Source organism: Cnephaeus nilssonii, assembly GCF_951640355.1.
Source record: "Cnephaeus nilssonii genome assembly, chromosome: 19".
NCBI lineage: Eukaryota > Metazoa > Chordata > Mammalia > Chiroptera > Vespertilionidae > Cnephaeus > Cnephaeus nilssonii.
Genome location: NC_137090.1, coordinates 7739034 through 7756877, shown reverse-complemented (window position 1 = coordinate 7756877; position 17844 = coordinate 7739034). Strand labels below are relative to the sequence as shown.

Genomic DNA, 17844 nt, shown 5'->3' with positions numbered 1-17844 from the left:
GGACAGCAACATTTTTGATTCAGGGATCCACTTTATAAAGAACAAGGTCAACAATAGGCATATAACCATGGATCTACTAGTAGTTGCCCTACCTTACATCACATGACAGAGAAATTACTGGCCTGATTAAAAAATTGTAATGGTGTTCTAGGTGTGCAGCAAAGACACCACCATAGAGTGACAACCTGTAGGAGTGATGTATTGCCTTCTAAATGTGGTATATATTTTGACCCAATAACCATTGTTAGGTTAACATATATGTAGTACTATATGTATCCATAAAGGTTAGTGTCCATGGATTCAGAAGCAACGGGTACAAGTAAAAGCAACCTTCTCACTTTAAGCTCCTGTGATATACTTCGTAATCTGGGCTTCCTATCGCATCATGCCTTTTGGCTTTTCTGGATTGGTAGCTTTACTCCTACACAAGCACATTTTGTCAGGAACATAATCTAATGTTACAGCTATCATCTGGTCAGGTTAGACTCTTCATAGCAGTAGAGTTGCAGGCAGCGAAAGCAGTTCCTATTTGGTGAGTGATAATTACCACGAACATGTAGAGAGCAGCGAGAAGTACGTCTGGAATGTGGGAATTTACTGGGGTGTCTCATGGTGTGTACGTGCCCATGACAACCTCATCTGAGCAATGACAACACCACAGCTTACCAAGGGTATTGTAACCCGAGGCTCTGACCTCTACATCTTTGACATGTAAATGTCAGTGTCTTGAGCAGGAACAGAAGTCCTAGTCCTGGATCTGAGTCTGGTCATTATGATTAGCTTGTGACATTACGCAATGAATTTGATCTTTTTCTGAAATTGTAGATAATAATTGTGGAGGCTGTTATGATGCTCAAAATGAATGATGCATATAGTATGCAATATGTATTTAAATCAGGAATGCTGTACAATAAATCACACACAATATGGATGGCTTATGGTATAGACTTTATTAAGAAACACATAGAGAAGAGTCCTGCATCTAGTAAGACAATTCAATGTGATCCCGAAGGAAGAAAGTCTCATATAAGAATCATCAGTACATTGCAAGGAATTGTGATGATGAGGGTTATTATTCAGTTACAGACACCTATTAATTAAATATGAAGATTAGTTGACTAAGTTGTTTAGAGGGAGCCATTGGTCCTGACTTCAGAGTCAAAGCCAAGACCATGACTGCATATCGAGGATGCACAAAGCTGGGGCAAGATCCACATACCCGGGAGGAAGAGAACTGAGAGAAGTCCTCTGCACTCCATCAAGTTGATTCTTTAAACAGGCAGATGAGTCACAGAAATTATGGTTGTCAACAAAGTCCAGAAGGTCCATTTTGTTTCCATAATGGCAAGTCAGTTCACAGATGTTATGTGTGCAGATGGTGGTTGTCTGGCAAGGTGCTCAGCAGCAGCAAGGTTGGCAGCAGCTGGATCCACAGCCATAGCTTATGCATCCAGGCACGCAGCAACAGGTGGGGTGGTAGCAGGTTCTGCAGACATTCACGGGACAGCAGCACACTTGCTGGCAGCAGGGTGAGCAGCAGCAGGACCCGCCACAGCTGGACCCACAGCAGCTGGGCTGGCAGCAGGGAGTGCTACAGCAGCAAGGCTGGCAGCAGCTGCTCACACAGCAAGGGCGGCAGCAGGTTGGGCGGCAGCAAGGCTGGCAGCAGCAGGACCCACAACTGGACCCACAGCAGGTGGGCCTCCAGCAGGTGGTTCTGCAGGTGGTCCTGTAGCAGGTGGGCTGGCAGCAAGGGGAGCAGCACATGGTGTCAGGTGTGGAGGGTGGGCTTCTGTTCAGAGGTGAGTTTCTCAGATTCTGATGGTGTCTTCTCTTTGGGGGCTTTTATACTCTGGACCCCCAATGTTGGGACCAATAAGCAGGACTTTCCTCTTTGTTGTTTTGGTAATTACTGTGGAATTGTCAAGGAGGAAGTTGTTCCCCTTGTGTTTTGAGGGTTCTGTCAATTACCGTTTGATCTTCTCCTTAATTGGGAATACTACTTAAGAATCTTTCCCAGAAATGGGACAATCAGGAATCATCCCCAGCAACATTTCTGGTCATGTGACATCATCTGGTCTTGTATTACTTCCTGCTGGTTTGAAGAAGATCAGGATAGTGGTCTCTTCTCAGTGTTGTTCCTTTGGCCATATTTAGATTGGGAGGTGCCCTGAGTGATCAGGAGTTGATGGGTTTTGTGATTAATGAAGCCCTCTTGAGTCTAAGTCCGATCTCCCAGAAAAGTGGGTTCAAGGCTCCAGCCTGTATGTGTCCAAGGCCTCCTACTAGAAATGTGTTTCCCAGTACTGCCAGAGACTCTTGGGTCCTTGGCCCACTGTTTTTCATATGTAAATCAGCACCCAGACAGGAGAATAGAGGCAGAATCAGTCCACTAGTTTTCAGAGCATCAAGCCATTCATGCTGCATCTTTGTTTTCTAGCTGAATCAGGATCTCAGGTGATACCTCTCAAGTTGCACATACTTTCTTTCATAAATTGAGGCCAAATTTGTGATAAAATGATGGCCAAGGGAAATTTGAGTATGTATATTTATACTTTTCAACAAACGTAGAAAGTTATCACATACATTTTAGAATGTGTTTCTGCCCCATTTTCTCTCTTCTAGGTACATATGCCAGAGTGGAATTTCCATGTCATAGGGAAAGCACAGAGTCAACAGGATAGGAAGGCTAGGACAGTGTTTCTGCATTTCACTACCAACACTGTCTCCTGCTCTTTCTGATTTTTTGAGCCTTATGAGTTCTACTTTTATGTATCTCAGCTTATTTTTTATTGAGGTACTAGAGGCCCAGTGTGTGAAATTCGTACACTGGGGGAGGGAGGGCATGTCCCTCAACCCAGCCTATATCCTCTTCAGTCTGGGACCCCCCAACTGCCCTCCCTCCCCTGCAGGCCTTGTCGCCCCCAACTGCCCTCCCCTGCTGGCCTGGTCGCCCCTAACTGCCCTCCCCTGCTGGCCTGATTGCCCACAACTACCCTCCCCTGCCAGCCATTTTGTGGTGGCCATCTTTGACCACATGGGGGTGGCCATCTTGTGTGAGGGTTTGAGGGTCAATTTGCATATTACCTCTTTATTATTGAAGGTATACTTGACAAATTTTATTACTTTCAGGTGTAGAACATTATGAATTGATATTTGCAAAATGATCAGCACAATCAGTCTAGTGAACGTTTTCCAGCATGCATAGTTACTAATTTTCTTGTGATAAAAACATTTAAAATCTACTCTCTTGCCAAGCCAGTGTGGCTCCGTGGTTGAATGTGGACACATGAACCAGGAGGTCACAGTTCGATTCCTGGTCAGAGCACATGCCCTGGTTGCAGACTCAATCCCCAGTGGGCGGGGAGGTACAGGAGGCAGCCAATTGATGATTCTCTCTCATAATGGATGTTTTTGTCTCTCTCTCCCTCTTCCTTCATCTCTGAAATAAAAAAAAAACACACATATTAAAGATCCACTCTTTTAGCAACTTTCAAATATGTGATACATTATTTTTAACTGTAGTCATCATGCTGTACATTACATTCCCCTGACTCATTTCTTTCATAACTGAAGTTTATATCTTTTGACCCCCTTCACCCATCTTGCCCAACCTGCAATCCCCACCACTGGCTACCACCAATGTTGTTGTGTGTTTTTTTCTAGATTACAGATATAAGAGAGGTCATATGTTATTTGTCTTTGTCTGACTCGTCTCACTTAGCATAATGCCTTCTAGGTTTATGTTGTGATAGATGAAAAGATGTACTTCTTTTTTGTGGCTGAATAATATTCGGGGGGGAGGGTGTGTGTGATGGATATGCAGGTTGTGTTCATATCTTGGGTATTATAAATAATGCTGCAATGAACATTGTTGATGCACATATCTTTTCAAGTTAGTGGGGCTTTTTTTCAGATAAATATCCAGAAGTGGCACTGCTGAGTCATTAGGCAGTTCTATTTTTAATTTTTGAGGAACATCCACACTATTTTCCACAGTGGCTATGCCAATTTAGCCAATTTAAATTTCCACCAACAGTGCACAAGGTATTTCTTTTCTCCACATCCTCACCAACACTTGTGAGGTCTTGTCTTTTTGTTTATTATCCTTGTAACAGGTATGAAGTGATATCTCATTGTGGTTTGAATTTGCATTTCCCTGATATTAGTGATGTGGAGCACCTTTTTGTGTACCTCTTGGCCATCTGTATGTCTTCTTTGGCAAAATATTTACTCAGATCCTCTATTTTTTAATTTAATGTTTTATGGGTTTGGGAGTTTTGTCTTCATTTTGCTATGGAGTTTTATGAGTTCTCTATGTATTTTGGATATTAACCCTTATTAGATGTATGATTTGAAATATTTTCTCTCTTTCAGTAGTTTGTCTTTTCGTTTTGTTGATGGTTTCCTTTGCTATGCAGACGCTTTTTCGTTTGATGTAGTTCCACTTGTTTATTTTGCTGTCTTTGCTTTTGGTGTCATATCCAAAAAAACATTGGCAAGACCCATGTCAAGGAACTTATCGCCTATGCATTTATACAGGAATTCTGTGGTTTCCAGTCTTACATTTCAGTCTTTAATCCATTTTGAGTTAATTTATGTGTATGCTATAAGATAGTGATTCAGTAACACTCCTTTGCAATGTGAGTGCCTAGTTTTATTTCAACACCATTTGTTGAAAAGATTGTCCCTTTCCCATTTTGTATTCTTGGCTCCTTTGTCATAAATATATTGACCATTACTTGAGGGTTTATTTCTAGGCCTTGTGTTTTGTTCCATTCATATGTGTCTATTTTTATGCTAGTACCATACTGTTTTGATTACTATAAGTGTGTAATATAGTTTGAAATCAGGGAGCAAGATGCCTCCAGCTTCTGTTTATCAGGAATGCTTTGGCTAATCAGAGCTATTTGGGATTCCATGTACATTTTAATATATTTTTATTTCTGTGAAAAATGCCATTGCAATTTTAATAGGGATAGTACTGGATCTGAATATTGTTTTGAGTAGTTTGGACACTTAACAATATTAATTCTTCCAATCCACGAGCATAGAATATATTTTCGATTGTCTGTGTGGTCTTCAGTTTCTTTCATATATATCTTTAGTTTTCAGGGTAAAGGTCTTTCACATTCTTGGTTATATTTATTCCTAGTTATTTTGTTCATTTTATGCAAATATAAATGAAATTATCTTAATTCCTCTTTCTGATAATTTATTACTAGTATATAAAAACACATATTGATTTGTAACCTGTAACTTTCTGAATTTATTGATTAGTTCTAAAAGTTTTCTGAATCATCTTTAGGTTTTAAAAAATATATGTAATATTACTTCAACTGCAAATAGAGTCAGTTTTACTTCCTCATGCCCAATTTGGATGCTTTTGTTTTAAAAACACCTATTTTTACTAATTGCTCTGGCTAGGACTTTCCATAATATGTTAAATAAAGTGGTGAGTGGCCAGAGGGATTGCATGAGTGGCTGCACAGCGCCTGAGATGGGAAAGGCTCCCTGCACTCACGAGAGCTGCAGATGCTGTCCCTGCTGCCCTAGCATGTAGCTGCAGGGACCTGACATGGGAGGAATGTTGTAAACAATGTCATATGTATATGCAAGGGATTACTCCTGCCGCTGTTGAGGTAGAAAAGTAATTGCACTCTTACTAGACCTCAGCACTCAGTGTCATTGCTACTTGTATTGACCTGTGAGCGGTGCCCTTGAGCAGGAACAGATGACCCCATCCTGGATCTCAGTCTGTCCATTATTAGCTACAGGACATCACGCAATGAGGTTTTCTCATCTAAAACTGTGGATAATAATTCATGGAGGTCCGTTTTGCAGCTCTAGTTGGATGCTGCACACGGTATGCAATAGGTATATGACATCCTATGTCAGGAATACTGTACAGTAAATGAAAACACAATATGGGATTTAAGAGGTACCGATTTTATTAAGGAATGTGTAAGATTCCCTGCATCCAGGGAGAGGTTACAAAGTGATTGTGAAAAGAAGAAATAGGATAGAAACTATGCATATATGATTATGAAGATATTGATCAATTGCAGAAACCTATTAAAAAGTTATGAAGAAGAATTACTTAGAAGAAGCAAGAGATTCTGACTTAGGAGTCAAAGCAAGAACATGACTCCATATCGAGGATGCAGGAAGCTGGCAAATGATCCATAGCATGGGAGAGAGAGAACCGAGTGAAATCCTCTACACTGCATCACAAGCCTCTGAGTAGGCTGATGCATAACAGAAATGGTGGTGGTGGTGGTATGCTGGTTGTCTTCGAAGTCCAGGAAGTGAAATTGTCCACATGGCAAATCAGTTCACAGAGGGTGCTATTTCCAGTTGGTGGTTCTTGGGGAAGACAATCAGCAACATGAAGGCTGGCAGCAGCTGGACACACAGCAAGGGCGGCAGCAGCAGCTGGGCCGGCAGCAAGTGGTTCTCCAGCAGGTGGTCTGACAGCAGGTTGGGCGGCAGCAAGGCTGGCAGCAGCTGGACCCACCACAGGATTGTCCACAGCAGCTGGACCCACAGCAGCTGGGCTGGCAGCAGGGAGTGCTACAACAGCAAGGCTGGCGGCAGCTGGACACACAGCAAGGGCGGCAGCAAGGCTGGCAGCAGCTGGACACACAGCAGGGGCGGCAGCAAGGCTGGCAGCAGCTGGACACACAGCATGGGCGGCAGCAAGGCTGGCAGCAGCTGGACACACAGCATGGGCGGCAGCAAGGCTGGCAGCAGCAGGACCCACAACTGGACCCACAGCAGGTGGGCCTGCAGCAGGTGGGCTGGCAGCAAGGGGAGCAGCACATGGTGTCAGGTGTGGAGGGTGAGTTCCTGTTCAGAGGTGAGTTTCTCAGACTCTGACGACTCCTTCCTTTCTGGAGCTTTTATACCCGAGGCCCAAAATGTGGGCACCAATGGCCAGGGTTTTCCTTCTTCTTATTTGCACTTTTAGTGTTGTCACTTGGGAAATTTTGAAGAGGAAGTTGTTCCCTAAATGTAATTAATCTCTTCCAAATAAGTTCGTAATCTGTTTTTTAACTGAGAATAACTCATAGGAACCTTGTTATGGATAAATACGAAATGGTCACATTATCAGCATGTTCCTGCTTCATAATCGGGTGGGTCCTCTGACCCATAGAGTGCCTGCTGCCTGGGCAGGTCGCAGTGGTTGGTGAGTTTATGCCCAGTCTGCTTACTGCAGAGTCATTTAGGTGACTGCACACTGTCTTTCATTTTTGTCGTTAATGTAGTAATTAGGTCAGGAAAGATGATACCTGAAGTATCTTTGAGTATGAACATGTTCAAAAGTTTTTATGGCTTAACATTCATCTTAAAAAGCGCTCAAATATACAACTTCCAACTTGGTAAATTGTTATTAATTTTCAACTTGATAAAAGATCTCAAAGTGAACACAGCCATGTCACCCTGGTTGAGAGATAGAATCTCACCCCCATCCCCTGCAAATTATAGCGCTCACTCATCCCCAAAGGTCATGAGTTGAGGCTGTTCTTAAACTTTACATGAATGAAATAATATAGAATTGGCTACTTTGTCTTTATGTGATGATTGTGAGACTCAGCTTCCTTATCTGAGCGTCCACCCTCCCGGGCCTCCTGCATCTCTTGCTCATCGGGATCCTTGTGACCAGACAGTCAGATGGCATTGCAGAGAAGCTCCTCCTCTCATTAGACACCTGGTCTCCTGGTAGGCCTGCCGCAGCATCACATTCCCTTCACTCTGATCTCTGGCATGCGTTTCCCCACCTCGTGGGATGCTTTCTGACAAAGGACAGCATTTCCCTGTTGACTGCATGAATTTTATGATGTGCATTTCCCCCCAAGGCTCTTGTCACTAACCTTGAAAATGGAGCTTGATGTGTAAGATGAAGTTCAGAATTGTTTCTCAAAATATTCTAGATGTTATCGGATTCTGGTTTAGTGGAATGAGATATCCTTATCCTGTACAGTATATGGCCATATCTTATCATTCTTATTACTTGTGACTATGCCGTTTTGTAAGGTGCTTCTAGTTTGCCTTATCCATTTTCTATACTAAATTGCCACCAAGATTGTGCATCTATTTACCTCTTGTTTTATCCTAAGCCATAAGCTTTCTGTTGTGAAAGTAGAATGCAACATATTTTGGTTAAGGGAATTAAACTCATATGGAAGAGTCCCCAATTCCTGTTCTGGCACTCACTAGCTATATGTTTTGGGGGTAAAGATAGAATACACTTACCCCGACTCGTGAATTGTTTCTCAATATACTGTGTGATCTCTTACAAATATATCTTCATTTTTCAGCTACCATCTTACATATATGTCTGCCGGTGGATTAATCTAGAAGTGTTTTCTTTCTCTTTCCCCCCTATATTACTGGTTCAGATTGTCTGTAGTCAGATACCTTTTTAAGAGACCCCAATTCTTATATTTTTCAAGGGATGTTACAGAAAACATGTATTCATCACCCTTATTTATAGAGAATAGTTTTTCTTCTCTTCCTCAATAATCTAAGATAGTGTCTCTTTCAGTAATCTTTGAATCCCTGAGTTAATGTAAACTAACCTCCGTTTACAAATTATAAACATTAAAACCAAGGTATTAATGAGAAATCATGGCACATCCATGGAGAGTTTAGTGCTCATCTCAATGACTAAAAAATACATGGGTGGTAATTTTCAGCACAATTCCATTTGACTCCTTCAAACCCTGCTTGATTATAATGTATGAACATGGACTACCTAAACTTCAGTGATTGATGGCCCCAATGGCAGCTTTTATGCCAGATGGAGAATTTTTACTGCAACAGATGAAAAACTTTTGGTTTGCAAAGTCAGTGGAAAGAGGAAATATTCCCAATGAAAAGAACTGTGATTAGTACAATGGTTGTGTGTGTGTGTGTGTGTGTGTGTGTGTGTGTGTGTGTGTAATTTTGTATGAGGGGTGGGCGATGGCCTCAGAAAACGATGTTTATTGGCTACTTGCAAAGGGTGAAAGGCCTGATTGATTTATCTCATCCCTGGAAGAAGCATGATTGGAAGATAAAGACATTCGGAGAAGAATCATGCCCATGGAGATGGTGTGTCAGCAGAAGGTGCTTCCTCTTTGTGTGCCCCATCAATGCTCCCCAGAGAGCATCCACCACTTAGGAAGCTCTGGACAAGTACAAGTTGGTATAATTCACTTCGTCCATGTCCTCGGGTGCACCAGTACTTGCACAGGGGCATGAACGAAGTAGCCATGGTGGCAGGTGTGGACCCACAGCACAGGTTCCCTCTCCCCACAGCTGCCTCTGCTGGATGTGCTGTTGTCGGAAGTCGAGACAAGAGGTGAGTCGGTATCGATAGCATCATTTATGAAAACTAACCACCCCAGATGGACCCAAGTGTTCCACCTCGGATCACTTCCACACTGAAAAGGCAATCCTTCCTTACTATGATTGCACGTTTGGCAAAAAGAATTGTCTTCCCTGTCTGCAGTGCTATCCACCAGCTTACAGTATTATTGTCATAGGATCCTGAATAGCATCACTTTGGACCAAGGGACCCACTCTATGATGAGCAAGGTCAACAATAGGCACATAACCATGGATCTACTTGTCCTACCATACATCACGTGACAGAGAAATTTTTGGCCTGGTAAAAAATTGGAGTGGTCTCTTAGATGTGCAGCAAAGATACCACCATAGAGGTGACAACATACAGGATTGATATATTGTCTTCTGGATGTGGACTGTACCTTAACGCAACGGCCGTTATTATATCATTAGCGTAGGACTGCATATGTCCTCCAATGGGAGTACACACAGGTTGGGCGGAAGTCAGAGTGAATCTTCTCACGTTAACCACCAGTGACACATGTGGGAATCTGTGCTTCCCATCCCACCACGGCTGCAGGCCCTCCTGGACTGAAGCTTCTACTCCTGTGAGAGCACATTTTTGTCAGGGACATAGTCTAGGTCAGAACGATCATCTGGTCAGTTTGGACTTTCATGTGAGTAGAGTCGCAGGAAGAGAATGCAGTTCCTATTTGGTGAGGGACACTTAGCATGAAAGGTAGAGAGCAGGGAGAAGTACATCAGGAATGTGGGGATTTGCGGAGTGTGTGCATGCCCAGTGACAACATTAACCGGAGGCTTCCTTGGGATGTAAGACTCTCCTGGATCTGAGTCAGTCCAGTCTTAGCTACGTGACCTTAATCAATTAACGGGGGTTCCCCCCTAAAAGCAGAGATACTTCTTGTGGGGGCTGTTCTGATGCTCAGAAGGGATAATGCATATAGTATGCAGTATGTATTTAAATCCCTATGTCAGGAATTCAGTGCAATAAATAAAACACAATATGGATGAATTATGCTTTAGAATTTATTAAGAAACAAAGGTAAGACTCCTGCATTTAGGAATACAGTTCAAAGTGATCATAAAAAAAGAAAGCCTGTTACAAGAAGCATGACTACATTGATAAAGAACATACGATTATGAGGATTATTTATCAGTTGCAAAACCTTTTAAAAATTATAAGAATTTGTTTTACTAAGTCACACAGAGGGAGAGGGTGAAGACCTTGACTACAGACTCAAAGCAGAGCTCCATATCGAGGATGCAGGAAGCCGGCACATGATCCACCCACCCGGGAGGGAGAGGATCAGGGGCGTCCTGTGCACCCCATCAGGCTGATTCAGAAGCTTGTATCAGGCAAATGAGTCACAGAAAATTATGGTCAAGCATGCTGGTTACTAAGTCTAGAAAGTGAACAAGTCTCCAAAATGGCAAGTCAGTCAGCTGAAGATGTTATGCTCAGATGGTGGTTTTCTGACAAGATGATCAGCAGCAGGAAGGCTGGCAGCAGCTGGACACACAGCAAGGGCGGCAGCAGCAGCTGGGCCGGCAGCAGGTGGTTCTACAGCAGGTGGTCTGACACCAGGTTGGGCGGCAGCAAGGCTGGCAGCAGCTGGACCCACAGCAGGGGCGGCAGCAAGGCTGGCAGCAGCTAGACCCACAGCAGGGGCGGCAGCAAGGCTGGCAGCAGCTATATCCACAGCATGGGCGGCAGCAAGGCTGGCAGCAGCTGGACACACAGCATGGGCGGCAGCAAGGCTGGCAGCAGCTAGACCCACAGCATGGGCGGCAGCAAGGCTGGCAGCAGCTAGACCCACAGCATGGGCGGCAGCAAGGCTGGCAGCAGCTAGACACACAGCAGGGGCGGCAGCAAGGCTGGCAGCAGCTGGACACACAGCAGGGGCGGCAGCAAGGCTGGCAGCAGCTAGATCCACAGCATGGGCGGCAGCAAGGCTGGCAGCAGCTGGACCCACAGCATGGGCGGCAGCAAGGCTGGCAGCAGCTGGACACACAGCATGGGCGGCAGCAAGGCTGACAGCAGCTGGACCCACAGCATGGGCGGCAGCAAGGCTGGCAGCAGCTAGACCCACAGCATGGGCGGCAGCAAGGCTGGCAGCAGCTGCTCACACAGCAGGGGCGGCAGCAAGGCTGGCAGCAGCTGGACACACAGCATGGGCGGCAGCAGCAGCTGGGCCGGCAACAGCTAGATCCACAACAGCTGGATCCACAACAGCTGGATCCACAGCAGGTGGGCTGGCAGCAAGGGGAACAGCACATGGTGTCAGGTGTAGACGGTGAGTTTGTGTTCACAGGTGAGTTTCTCAGATTCTGAGGACTTCTTCTCTTCTGGGGTTTTTATACACTGGGCCCCCAATGTTGGGACCAATCAGTAGTACTTTCCTTATTTTTGTTTATGTTGTTTTGGTAATCACAGGGAAATTATCAAGGAGGAAGTTGTTCCCTAAGTGATATGAATCTTTAGAAAATTGGTGTTTAATGTGTTCCTTAATTGAGAATAACTCATAGAAACTTTTATAGATAAAAGGTAGTCACATCATCAGCATACTACTGAAAGCAATCTATAGATTCAGTGCAATCCCATGAAATTTCCCATGTCAGAAATAGAAAAAAAACCACAATCCTAAAATTTATATGGGATGACAAGGATAGCAAAAGCCATCTTGAGAAAGAAGATCAAATCTGGAGGCACCATGCTCTCTGATTTCAAACTATATTACAAAGCTATAGTAATAAAAACAGTAAACAGACACATAGATCCAAGGAACAGAACAGAGAGCCGAGAATTAAACCCAAATATATATGGTCAACTAATTTATGACAAAGGAGCCAAGAATACACTATGGGGAAAGGTCAGTCTTTTCACTAAATGGTATTGGGAAAACAGTGAAGCCACCTGCGGAGGAATAAAACTGGGCCACTATCTTACACCATATGCAAAAATTAACTCAAAATGACTCAAATACTTGAATGTAAGCTCTGAAACTATAAAATTCCTAGAAGAAAACATAGGCAGTAAACTCATTCACATAGATCTTGGCAATAAGTTTTTGGAGTTGACACCAACACAATGGCAAGAAAACTAAAAAAGTGAAACTACAGCAAACTAAAAAGCTTCTATATAGCAAAGGAAAGCATCAGCAAAATAAAAAGATAACCTACTGAATGGGAGCAAATATTTGCAAATTGTATAGTTGATGCTGGGCTAACTTCTAAAATATATGAAGAACTTATATAAGTCAATAGCAAAAAAAACAAATGGTCACATCTTAAGTAATTATAGAACATCTCAAAACTCAAAAACTAACTGACACAGTACAATCCCCAGAACTGCCTCAGATTTCACCTGTATTACATGCACTTGTGAGTGAGAGTGTGTGTGTGTGTGTGTGTGTGTGTGTGTGTGTGTGTGTGTGTGTGTTTCTATGCAGTATAGTCATATGTACTGTATGGATTTGTGTAACCACCATCTCAAGATACAGAACTGCCCTTCTCCATAAGGCTCTATCTTTGTAGCCACACCTACTCCCTCCCACTCATCATCCGACACCCCTGCCTACCACTACTCTGTTCTCCACCTCTATAATTTTATTTCAAGCATGTTCTACAAATGGAATCTTACAGTGTGTAACCTCTGGTGATTGGTTTTTCACACTCAGCATCCTTCCCTTGAAATCATGCATGTTGTTCTTCGTATCAATAGCTTTTTCCGTGGTGTATCACGGTTTTTGTGTTCCATCATTCACCTATGAAGGGCCCCTTCAATGGATTCAAGTTCAAAAAGCTTTAGACATCCTTGCACAGGAGACTAAATCTAAGATGAAAGTCACAGCCTGTCTTAGCTCTGAGAGAGTCGTTACTAATCCAATACACGGCACCTGATTTGGGGAGCAGTAAGTATACCTAAACTTCTTGGGAGTATTTATTAACTAGCCATACACCCTAATGTTGTATTCACCCTCAGAACCTCTACCCCAGGTATAACAGCATCAAAAATGTTACTGCTGGTACCAGGTGAAAAAAAAGATTGAGAACTGCTGGTCTACAAATAACCCCTACACATCTCTCAGCAGAGATTGAAAGCAGTTTAGAATGAAAAACACAAAAGTTTTTCCCACGTGATAGTAACCTCAGTATAAGTTCACACTCATTGCCAACCACTTTCTGCCATGACACCCTGAATTGCACACTGAATGCTAGCTCTGATACATTATGAACATGAATATTATTGAGAATGGAAATGGTTTTTGAAAAAAGAAAGGAAATCCTGCCAGTTGTGATAACATGGATGGGCCTGGAAGATATACTAAGTGAAATAAATCGGTCACAGAAGGACAATTTACTGCATGAATCCACTTATTTGAAATATTAAATACACAAAAGGATAGAATAAAATTTTGGTTTGCAGAGGCTGGTGTAGTAGGAAATGGTTAGCTGTTGTTCAATGGGTATAAAATTACAGTTATACAAGGCAAATAACATCTACAGGTCTGCTGTACAACGTTGTGGCTATAGTTGACAATATAGTATGGTACACTTAAAATCTTGTTAAGAAGGTAAATCTTAGGTTAATGTTCTTACCACACACACAAAAAAATGAAGGAGACAGAAAAAAATATTTTTGAGGTGATGGATATATTTAGTACCTTAATTATGGAAATGGTATTATGGTATATGCATAAGTCCAAATGCATCAAAATGTATACATTAGATGTGTAATATTTTGTATATTATGTATTCCTCAATAAAGCTGAGGGAAAGGAAGAAACATCAAAATTTCATGACTTATTTTTTCCTGATACACCAGTTACTTATTTCCCATCTGAAAGTCTAGAAAGTGGTCCCTGATTCACAGTGGGGAGAGGAAATACCCTAAGTCTTATTCTCATGCCAGCAATGCCCTGATTCACATTAAACACTTCTCTGCCCACCTGACCCACAACGAATGAGACATCAAACTAAAATGCAGCTGTATCCCCCCAAGTCACCAAAAAGAATGTGGCTTATTATCACCCAAAGGGAGACATGTTGGGCTGTGCAACATGAGACACACATACATGATGTAAATGCATAAATCACGTGACAGCTTTCTTTAAGGAAGATGAAGCAAGAAAGACACATAAGAGATGATCCAGGAAGAGCTGAAGTGAGGAATGCTAACCCACCAGGAAAAGGAAACGATGTTTTCCATCCATCTTGAAAAGGTTAGCCAGGAAAACACACCTGGCTAATTTCATAATCACCTGTTAATTAGGACAAACAAGGACAAGGAAAGAGCACAGCTTCTGATGACAGCAGCCCTTAGCAGGGTATAAAAGGGGACCTGGGGCAAGCGGACTTCCAAACCTTCCAACCCACCTTCCTGAAAACTCACTCCGAACCTCCACCCTCCGACACCATGGTCAACTCCTGCTGTGGATCCGTCTGCTCTGACCAGGGCTGTGGCCAAGGCTGCTGCCAGGAGACCTGCTGCCGCCCCAGCTGCTGCCAGACCACCTGCTGCCGCCCCACCTGCTGTGGCTCCTGCTGTGGCTCCAGCTGCTGCCGCCCCTGCTGTGGTTCCAGCTGCTGCCGCCCCACCTGCTGTGGCTCCAGCTGCTGCCGCCCCTGCTGTGGTTCCAGCTGCTGCCGCCCCTGCTGTGGTTCCAGCTGCTGCCGCCCCTGCTGTGGCTCCAGCTGCTGCCGCCCCAGCTGCTGCCAGACCACCTGCTGCCGCCCCACCTGCTGTGGCTCCTGCTGTGGCTCCAGCTGCTGCCGCCCCTGCTGTGGTTCCAGCTGCTGCCGCCCCTGCTGTGGTTCCAGCTGCTGCCGCCCCTGCTGTGGTTCCAGCTGCTGCCGCCCCTGCTGTGGTTCCAGATGCTGCAGGCCAACCTGCTACATCTCTAGCTGCTGCCGCCCCACCTGCTGTGGCTCCTGCTGTGGCTCCAGCTGCTGCCGCCCTAGCTGCTGCCCGACCATCTGTTGTAAGACCACCTGCTGCCGCCCCACCTGCTGCCAGACCACCTGCTGCCGCCCCACCTGCTGCCAGACCACCTGCTGCCGCCCAGTCTGCTCTAGTGGTTCCTGCTGCTGACTGCCCTGACCTGTGCCCACTGGTTTTCGTCAGCCAGTCTTCTTGATGTAGTTTAACTGATCTGAGTCATGAGGGGCCAATTGTCAAAACTCAGTTCCAACTGATTCTTAAACTGACCTTGGCCTCCAAATATATTGCTCCCTCTCTCCCCCAGAGCATGTTACTACCTGTCTCCCAAATGAACACAAAGTTTGAATTTTCTCTGAAACTTTCAGCCAACATGTTATCCCAATTGATATATTTCTTCCCGGTGATCTTTTCTCATATGGAGATGTCCCTAAATCTTAAATAAATCTGAATTTCCCAGGCATACAAATATTAGAGTATCGTGTCTGATCATTGTTCCTCTTGACTTGCCATCCTTAGCTGTCAATTGTTCTGTCCTTCTCTGCAGAGAGCAGAGGACAGGAGGTGATTTCAGGATGCCCCCCTCCATGCCGTCAGCATCCTTGTTTTAATATAGGAAGATGGTTTCGTACAGCAAACACTTGGATCTGTCGGCCTGTGGACTTTCTCCGGATGAAGGAGCCAGCTCTAGGCAGGCCGGGGGTCCAAGTGTGTAGAAGCAGTGCTCGACCAGTGATAGGTGCAGTGGATGCATACTCTAGCTCTTTCCTCTCAGGTGGGGGCAAGGAGCACCAGTCTCTAGAGGTCCTTGGTGGAATGGCGCCCAGCTGCCCACAGGAGTAAGCTGCTCATTCCATCATCCTGCACTGCCCTTCGTCCCTTCCCCAGATCACTTCCCAGGTTCCCTTCAGTGCCTTTTAGGATGATCTTCCAAATAAACTACTAGATCTCAAACCCCAGTTTGGGGGTCTGTTCCTGAGGGCACCCAATCTAAGGCACCAGTATTCCAAATGTAATTACTAGTGTCCTTTAACACCTTTTAAACATGCATTATGAATGGTTGCCAACTGTCAGTGTCAACTCAGATGCAGTAACCAACAACGTCCAATAGGGGTGTTCCAGTGTCCCCTGAGTAGATGGCTGTGGATTCCTTTGGGAAAGGACTGGAGTGATCAATGCTACATACACTTGCTGTGGTCCTTGGTCTTGGAGGACTGGCCTCACCTTCAATGAGTCAGTGGGTTGTAGATCTGAGAACTGGCTCAGCCTGGAAACTGGGTAAGGGGTCATAATTTCCCATTGGGATCACTGACCTCAGCCTGTGGGTCACACAGCACTTCACCCCAGTTGTCGGCCCAAATGTGCTTTCCATCACATATTTATACCCATATTACTCTTACCCTTAAATGCTGCCAGCTGGCCTCTGCTACTCTAAGGACATTCTCATTCTCATTGCTCCTTGGGAACTAAGTTCTGTGACAATATTCCCTACCACGAGCTCCAACCTTAGAGAATAGACCTCTCTACCTGTTCATTCCTTATTACCTTATTACAGAGGGCACCCCTGAGTCCTCCTAGGGAGCTTATTCAGCTGGTTGGGTTTCCTGGCCTTGTGACTAGATCTATTCTAGCCTATTAACTTCTCTGCACCCATTGATCCCTTCATCCTCATCTCTGTGTAGTGTGGTACTAGATAAATCTGTACTAGTTATCTATTGTTAGCTAATAATACCTCAAATGTTAGCAGCTGAAAACGAGACTCATTTACTGTCCCATAGTTTTCGTGCATCAGGAATCCCAGTACGGCTGAGCTGGGCTCTCCATTCCTTAATGAGTCATAAGGCTGCAGTCAAGGTGTTAGCTGGCACTGGCATCTCATCTCAACTCTTAGCTGGAGAAGAATCCACTTCCAAGTTCACGGATGTAGTTGTTGACAGGATTCCAGTCCTCGAGGGCCATTGGAGTGAGAGCCTCAGTTCCCCGCTGGTTGTCGAATGGAGACTGTCCTTAGTGTCTTGCCACATACTTCTCTCTCAGCGCCGCTCACTTTCTCAAAGCCTGTGAGGGCGAGAGAAAGTCGGCTAGCAAGATGAAAGTCAGTCTTGTTTAACTTAATCGCCTGATGTTGCCAGAGGCAGTTGGTTAGAAGCATGTTACTCACAGGGAGGGAATTACATAAGACCATGAACACCAAGAGGTAGAAATCACTGGGCCACCTTAGAGGCTGCCTACCACAACTCTTACATAGTATTGAGTGAGAGAATAAAAACACACAATACATAGATGAAGATCCCACTTATATAAAATTAAAAAACAAGTAAAATGAAACTATAATGATTAGAATGCATACCTAGGTGGTAAAACTGTAAAGAAAGAACATCAGTGAAAAGATTACTTTAAGAATCAGGACAGTAAGAATCAGGGGAGAAGGAGAGCGATGTGGTCAAGAGAAGACACATCCAGGGCCCTCTTGGTGACAGCAATGTTCTTTTGTTTGACTTGGGTGTTGGGATAGATAGATGCTTGCTTCATAATTATTTATTACATTATAC

At 44.2% G+C, this 17844-nt stretch overlaps 3 protein-coding genes across 3 annotated transcripts; 1 reads left to right on the top strand and 2 right to left on the bottom strand.

Annotated features, from left to right (window-relative positions):
• Positions 1-974: 974 nt before the first annotated feature.
• Positions 975-1767, bottom strand: LOC307115419 (uncharacterized protein; the record flags this gene model as incomplete). The annotated part of the gene is made up of 1 exon (XM_079798640.1): positions 975-1767. One exon carries the CDS (start codon positions 1765-1767, stop codon positions 1399-1401), a length of 369 nt encoding a protein of 122 aa, XP_079654766.1. The 3' UTR covers positions 975-1398.
• Positions 1768-6031: 4264 nt separating this feature from the next.
• On the bottom strand, positions 6032-11631 carry LOC307115418 (uncharacterized protein; the record flags this gene model as incomplete). Its single annotated transcript, XM_079798639.1, has 3 exons — positions 6032-6849; positions 9231-9321; positions 10845-11631. The coding sequence occupies 3 exons, from the start codon at positions 11629-11631 to the stop codon at positions 6381-6383; spliced, it is 1347 nt and encodes a 448-aa protein (XP_079654765.1). The 3' UTR covers positions 6032-6380.
• A 3139-nt stretch (positions 11632-14770) lies between these two features.
• LOC307115165 (uncharacterized protein) lies at positions 14771-15865 on the top strand (the record flags this gene model as incomplete). Its single annotated transcript, XM_079798222.1, has 1 exon — positions 14771-15865. One exon carries the CDS (start codon positions 14771-14773, stop codon positions 15443-15445), a length of 675 nt encoding a protein of 224 aa, XP_079654348.1. The 3' UTR covers positions 15446-15865.
• Between the last annotated feature and the right edge of the window lie 1979 nt (positions 15866-17844).